This window comes from Orycteropus afer, unplaced genomic scaffold, assembly GCF_000298275.1.
Source record: "Orycteropus afer afer isolate SDZICR_OR568_19922 unplaced genomic scaffold, OryAfe1.0 scaffold01124, whole genome shotgun sequence".
In the NCBI taxonomy this organism is placed as follows: Eukaryota; Metazoa; Chordata; class Mammalia; order Tubulidentata; family Orycteropodidae; genus Orycteropus; species Orycteropus afer.
In genome coordinates, this window is record NW_006922711.1 from 120,430 (window position 1) to 126,790 (window position 6,361).

The 6,361-nt window shown below is 47.7% G+C and overlaps 2 protein-coding genes across 2 annotated transcripts in view; one reads left to right on the plus strand and one right to left on the minus strand.

The window, feature by feature from the left end:
* Positions 1-3,386, plus strand: part of RIBC1 (RIB43A domain with coiled-coils 1) — a 12,510-nt gene extending 9,124 nt beyond the window's left edge. Inside the window, exons 4-6 of the mRNA XM_007958757.1 lie at positions 2,252-2,370; positions 2,794-3,188; positions 3,305-3,386. Coding sequence (XP_007956948.1) covers positions 2,252-2,370; positions 2,794-3,188; positions 3,305-3,386 — 596 coding nt within the window. The remainder of the gene's footprint in view (positions 1-2,251; positions 2,371-2,793; positions 3,189-3,304) is intronic.
* Positions 3,387-3,820: 434 nt separating this feature from the next.
* On the minus strand, positions 3,821-6,019 carry HSD17B10 (hydroxysteroid 17-beta dehydrogenase 10). Its single transcript, XM_007958758.2, has 6 exons — positions 5,993-6,019; positions 5,488-5,652; positions 4,651-4,815; positions 4,396-4,524; positions 4,207-4,315; positions 3,821-4,011 (listed from the first exon to the last, which is right to left on the minus strand). Exons 1-6 carry the CDS (start codon positions 6,017-6,019, stop codon positions 3,821-3,823), a joined length of 786 nt encoding a protein of 261 aa, XP_007956949.1.
* Between the last annotated feature and the right edge of the window lie 342 nt (positions 6,020-6,361).

Below are 6,361 nucleotides of genomic sequence, written 5' to 3' on the forward strand. Positions count from 1 at the left end.
GGTGTACCAGTCTCTAGGACTAATTGTTTCCATGAATTTTGGTTTTCTTCATTCTTCTTTGCTCTGGATGAGGAGAGACCCATTGTAAACATTCTTAAATCTAACTCAACTTAAAAAAAAACAAAAGCCTCTCTCAACCCTGTGATTCCTCTGGATACTGAGATAATTTGTTTCCCTTTATAGCCATAACTTTTCAAAAATCTGCTTCCACTTAATGCTTTTTCTTCCTAACTTTTCAGTCACACCTCGTTTCCCTGAGGTCTAATTTCTATCCACACAACTTCACCAAGCCTACTCTTACTAAAATTACAAATCCCTTTTGTGTCATTAGGTAAAAGAGGCTCTTTTAGTCTTTTCTTCCTTGACCAGATCCTTCTTGCTGCATTTGACTCTGATCACATCTTCTTTCTTAAAACTATTCCTTTGGCTTCCATGATACCATATTCTGCTCATAGCTTGAACACTCCTTCTTGTCTGCCCTTTGTGAGCTCCTCTTCCTTCTTAAGACTTTGTCCCTGGTACACTGCTCTCCCTACCTTGAATACTCATCTTAGTGCCTTCAACCCTCATTCTGTTTTCAACTACCATGTTACCACCTCTGTGCCACAAATTTTCTACCTGCAGAACCAAATATCCAAATATCTGCTGACTACCTCCAACTCAACATGTCCTAAACAGAATTCATCAGTGCCCTAAAACCTGCTCTTCATTCTAGATCCTTACTTCTGGTGGTATCACATTATCTACCCATCATTCAAGACAGCGTGCCCCGCGAAGCATCCCTGAGTCTTTAGTCCCTGATCCAATCCATCAAGTACTGGTGATACAACCTCCTATATATTTCCCCTCCCCATCCTTTCTATCACTGGGCTAGTTGAGCCTTCAGGGTGGATTCCTGCCTCCATTGTCTCCCCTCAGCTTGACTGTCTTCCATACTTGCCACCCGAAGGAGCTTTCTAAAATGCAAATCTAACTATGTCGCCCCCTTGCTTAAAATCTTTCTATGTTCCCTACTACTTCAGGATCAAGTTTCTAGCCCTTAGTGTGGGCCCTGCAAAGCTCTCTAGTCATTTGCATTTTATGTTCCAGCAATAGCAGACTATTTGTAGTTTATGATACATACTATGCTGTTTCTTGAATTCCTTCAGTTGTTTGACAAATATTTATTGAGCACCTACTGTGTACCAAACTCTGATCCAAATGATGGGGCATGGCAGTGAATAACAGACAAAAATCTCTCCCCTTACAAAGATTACTTTCTAGTGAAGAGACAGACAATAAACAAAGTAATTAAATAAAAAGATAGATAATAATAAATGCTAGGGAGAAAAATAAATCAGGGAAGGGGGATAAATATTGGGGGTAGCCAAGGAAGGCTTCATTGAGAAACTAACAGTTGAAAAAGACCTGAAGGAGGCAAGAGAGCAGGAGCCAAGAATAATATCCGTTACAAATCCCTGAAGTAATATCCTAGGGACAGCAAGACCAGTGTGGCTGGAATGGAAAATTCAGTACCTTTGCTCATGCTGTGCCCTCAGCTTGGAATGCCCTTTTCTCTTTTTGCCTGTACACAAAACATATTTCAAGCATCATCTCTTCCTGGAAACTTTCCTCTCACCCACTACCCAAATCTCCCAAAATGTCCTGTGTATATATATGTGTATGTATGTATATATGTGTATATGTTTGTGTGTGTGTGTATAGTATGATTATCTGTCTCCCTCACTAGACTGGGAGCTGAGGACAGGATATGATTCAGTGGTGTCCTCAGAACCAACCTATATGGATACAGACTGAGAGAGATGAAATCATTTACTGAAGGTCACATACCTCAGAAGCAGTAGAGCTTCTTGGGACCCAAGTCCACTGGGGACATCTTTTACCTAGTCATTTAAAAAATCCTTATTGCTGCCACTTTGCCTACCCCTACCCCCAAAGAATAGCTCCTTCCATGTCCCTACAACTCATACACTACCCGCTCCCAAACATATGTATACACACATACACAAAGGTTGTTGAACAAACAGCAGAATAAGTGAACCAGAAATGGAGCAGGCTAATACAGCTAACCAGAAGACTGGTGGTTCAAACCCACCAGCCACTCTTCGGAAGGAAGACTGGGCAATCTACTTCCGTAGCGATACTGCCTCACAAACCCTAGGAGGGGTCGCTATGAGTTGGGTCTGACTCAATGGCACATAAGTACAACAACTGTACAAGAGTACAATACCCAGGTCATATTTTTGTGTAGATATGTTTAATGACCAGCTGTGCCTAGGCATGGACATACGGACTACCCACCTGGCCAAGCTGGAAGAGTCATGTCGAATGGCCATGATGTCTGCCATAGCCAACGTCAACAAAGCCCAGGTATGGCCTGAGCTATCCAATGTACTACACTCCCCTCAACTGCCTGAACAAAATCCTGGGGAACCTTAGCCACATCGTTTCCCCTTCTACCTAAGGACTCCTCTCTTTACCAAGGGATCTCTGAGATATCTCTCTCTACCTCCAGACTCTGGGTCCACCTCCAGACTCAGGGTGACTTGAAAACAGAGCACTACCTTCTCACTCCAGCCTCTCAGTCTAAGGGCTTCCTGAGGGCAGAAACATTCCCTGCCTATTGACCATTCCCCCATCTCAAGGGTTGTTAAGAAGCTATCCAGTGTCTACTCTTTTCTCTCCCTGAGAATGAGGAGGATAAGGCCATATAACCGCCCCCCTCCGGCCCCCACAACTGAAAGCTTCATGAGGTTGGGCACTCAAATGCTTATGTTCAGCGGGCCCCACCAGGTAGAGGAGCTGGCTGAGCGGCAGCGCCGTGAGCATCAGCATGAACAGGAGGCCAACTGTCTGGATATCCAGAACCAGATCACAAGTGACCTGCTGACTGAGAACCCAAAAGTTGCCCAAAACCTTCTGTCTCACCACCGGGTCCTGCCATATTGCTGGAAGGGCATGACTCCAGAGCAGCGAGCTGCCATCAGGAAAGTACAAGAGGTACAGCGCTGTGAAAAGGAGGCACAGCGCCAGGCTGAACAAGCACTGGATGCTAAATGGGAAAGCCAGATCATGCGCTCGGCCCAGGCAGCACTGGAGCTGGAGCAGCAGGAGAGGGAACTGTGTGCTGAATTTCGGAAGGGGCTGGGATCCTTCAATCAGCAGCTGGCTAAGGAGCAAAAAGCCCAGTAAGTTCTCTAAGGGTTGGTGGTGAGAATGAATGCAAGCGAGGGTGGGAAGGGATGTTGAGGATCAGGGAGAAAGGGAAAGCACATCATCTGAGGCCTCTGCACTTCTTTCACAGGCAGAATTATCTGAATACAATAATCTATACCAACCAACCTACAGCCCAATATCACCTACAGTTCAATACCAGCAGCCGCTGAGCCCAGGATGATCTTCTCTCCCTTCTCCATTAAGCTCACAGGGGGTTTTGAGTCAAAAAGGAAAATACTACATACCCCCATCCCCAATCCATTCCCCAGTAGGATGGAAATGAGCCACTACCCTCACCTTCTAATAATAAAATTATTCACTGAAATCAAGGCTATGTGTTGTAATAAGACACAAAAAGCATGAGATACTGCTGCTCCTACCCAACCCCAGGGCTCAGAGCCTTCACCGTTTACCTTTCTTCCCCATGCCAGTCCCCCAGCACAGTACCGAGCACTCCCTGTGAGAAATACAGACTTTATTAGGCACAGAGGGTGACTGGTAGACAGAGTTACAAAATGTTTACTGAGATTCCTCTCAAGCTACAGCCTAGTACCCCAAAGGAACAAGGGTGCAGAGAGGGATGTAGTCTCTCTACCCTCTCCTTTCAGGGCTGCATGCGGATGGCACCATCCAGCCGGATGACTTCTCCATTGAGGAATGGGTTCTCGATTATGGCCTGTACGAGATGAGCATACTCAGCAGGGTCACCCAGTCGGCTAGGGAAGGGCACCTGGCTGGCCAAGAAGTTGCGTACCTTGTCTGGGAGGCTGGTCAGCAGTGGGGTGCCAAACAGGCCTAGACAAAACAACCAGAGTCAAAGACCCACGCTTACTTTGATACTCACCTTGCTCTTCCTTACCTTAACCTTACTTCTTGGTGCGTCCCTATGGCCCAGACAGGGGGCTGTTGCTACTTAGGTGATATTTTCCCTTTTCAATTGCTCATAGATCCCCCACAATCCCAGGTGTGGCAAGGAGGGGATATATCTACCTGGAGCAATGGTCATCACCCGGATGCCTAGGGGAGCCAGATCCCGAGCAATGGGCAGTGTCATGCCCACAATGCCACTCTTTGAAGCAGAGTATGCAGCTTGTCCAACCTATAAAGGTGTGGAGGTCATAGGTGGGAGGGCCCCAACAAGTCACTTTGGAGGCACATGCCTTACCCCTGCCTACATACCTGGCCCTCGAAGGCAGCCACACTGGCAGTGTTGATGATGACTCCACGTTGGCCGCCCTGGTCTGGTTCATTCTGGGCCATCTCTCCAGCCACCAAGCGGATCACATTGAAGGTACCTACGAGATTCACCTGGAAGGCAGGTAGAGACATTGGTATAGGACCTGAGGAATAGGCAGCCTCTGTTCCCTAAGAGCTTTGGGGGTATCCACAGCCAGATGCCTCTTATCTTACCCAAGGAAAACCTCAAGGCCTTACACTGAGAACTTGCTGAAAGTCCTCCAAGGTATGGGCCTGGCTCCTCTTTAAGTTGTATGTCTTGATGGCCACTGCAATGCCTGCACAGTTGACTGCGACATCCACACGGCCAAACTTTTCTTTTGTTAGATTCAGGGCTGCTTGCACATCTTTCTCTGAAGTCACCTTCAAAGAGAGAAGTAGAGATGGTATTGCCTCTCCATGCCCACCACTAAACCTATGGGGAGGAGAGTGGGAGGCAGGCCCAGAAACGTATAAGCAAGAGAGACGCTAAGAGAAAGTTACAGTGGAGAGTGGAGTTAAGGTGAAAATGTTAGGTCCTCTAGGGCAATGTTTACAAAATTTTTTCAAATCTACACCCTTGATAAATTCACATACCTCTAGAGACTCTTAATTGCTGTAGATCAGAGCACTAATACATCTGTTTTGAGGATTACTGATATGAAGATAAACCAACTTTTCTGCTAACTAACCTACCTGCTAAGATTTCATCAAACTTTACTTTCTGTAGTTTCATTAGGTTCTCCCACTTCTAAATGTAAAATTACAGGACACAATTATGCATCTTCAAATACACATACCCCTTCCAGAAGATTCGGGTATGTCCAGTTCCAATCCACATTCTCTTGAATGCAGGATTTAGAGATTTCTATATTCCACAGTGCCTGAAAAGATTCCTACCTCGATCCCACCACGCTTGAAGGCTCAAGCCAAAAGGGAGAAGGACGTAAGCTCACTGCACACAGATGGTACTCTCATGAGAGGGAGCCCAAGGTTTCCCAGGCTGGTGGTCCTACCTGGTGCACACCCTGGGAGAAGAGACGTGGCCCCACTTACGTTGACAGGAACAAAGGCGCAGTTCTTCCCTAATTTCTTGGCCTGGGCCACTCCATCCGAGTCCAGTAGGTCCAAAAGCACAGCAGAGGCCCCTTGCCCCACCAGTCGCTCCGCCGTGGCTAAGCCTAGACCCGAGGCTCCTCCCGTTATCACTGCAACCAAGCCCTGTTAAGAGGGACACGGTCAGCTGCTACTGTCCTTTCTCCAGGCTTCCGAGAGAGAGGGAGTGGAAGCGGAGGAGATTATGGTCACCTCTGCGGTGTGACCCAAGTGTGCCTCCTCCCTTCACCAGATTGGAGCTCTGGGGACTTATCCCCAAGCAATCCAGCCTGTCACCCCACACCATGTGTGCCTCGGCGTGTTGACCTTCACCTTGCGAGTCCAACCGCTACCTAAACAAGACCTAAACAAGCATGACCCTTTCTCCTAGCACCGATCTCTTCCCCCTGATTCCACTGCTGCGCCTTTCCAGCCGGGCAAACAGCAGGGGCCAACACCGCTCTACCTTCACGCTCCGACACACAGCAGCCATCTTGTGCAGAGCCGCGTCACCAGGGTCTGCGCAGGCGCTCTCTGACTGGCTGGGCGGGGCCGAGAAGGCGGCCCGGGAGCCTCTCTCCGGAGGTAGGAGTTATTTTTTGCTGTTTCTGTTGTCCAGCGAGACCGCGAGACCTTGGGAAGGTGTCCTTGGAGAGTTATTTCACCTAGGGAAAGAACCCAATGGCAGTAGCACAATACCACCATACCCAACAACTCCTTTTGGCAGATTGCCAGCTCCGCTGGGGAGGGACTTGAAGGCGAGTCCCTTTCTCCTCAGAAAAATCTATCATTCATGTACAGATGTATTTGAGAGATTAGTATATGTTGGGAGCTC

Coding starts and splice junctions, on each gene's coding strand:
- HSD17B10 (XM_007958758.2), bottom strand. CDS start 6,019: ATGGCTGCTGTGTGTCGGAGCGTGAAG. Junction 4,525..4,650: donor ACTTTCAGCAAGTTCTCAGT/GTAAGGCCTTGA, acceptor CCTGCCTTCCAG/GTGAATCTCGTAGGTACCTT. Junction 4,012..4,206: donor GGTGATGACCATTGCTCCAG/GTAGATATATCC, acceptor TGTTTTGTCTAG/GCCTGTTTGGCACCCCACTG.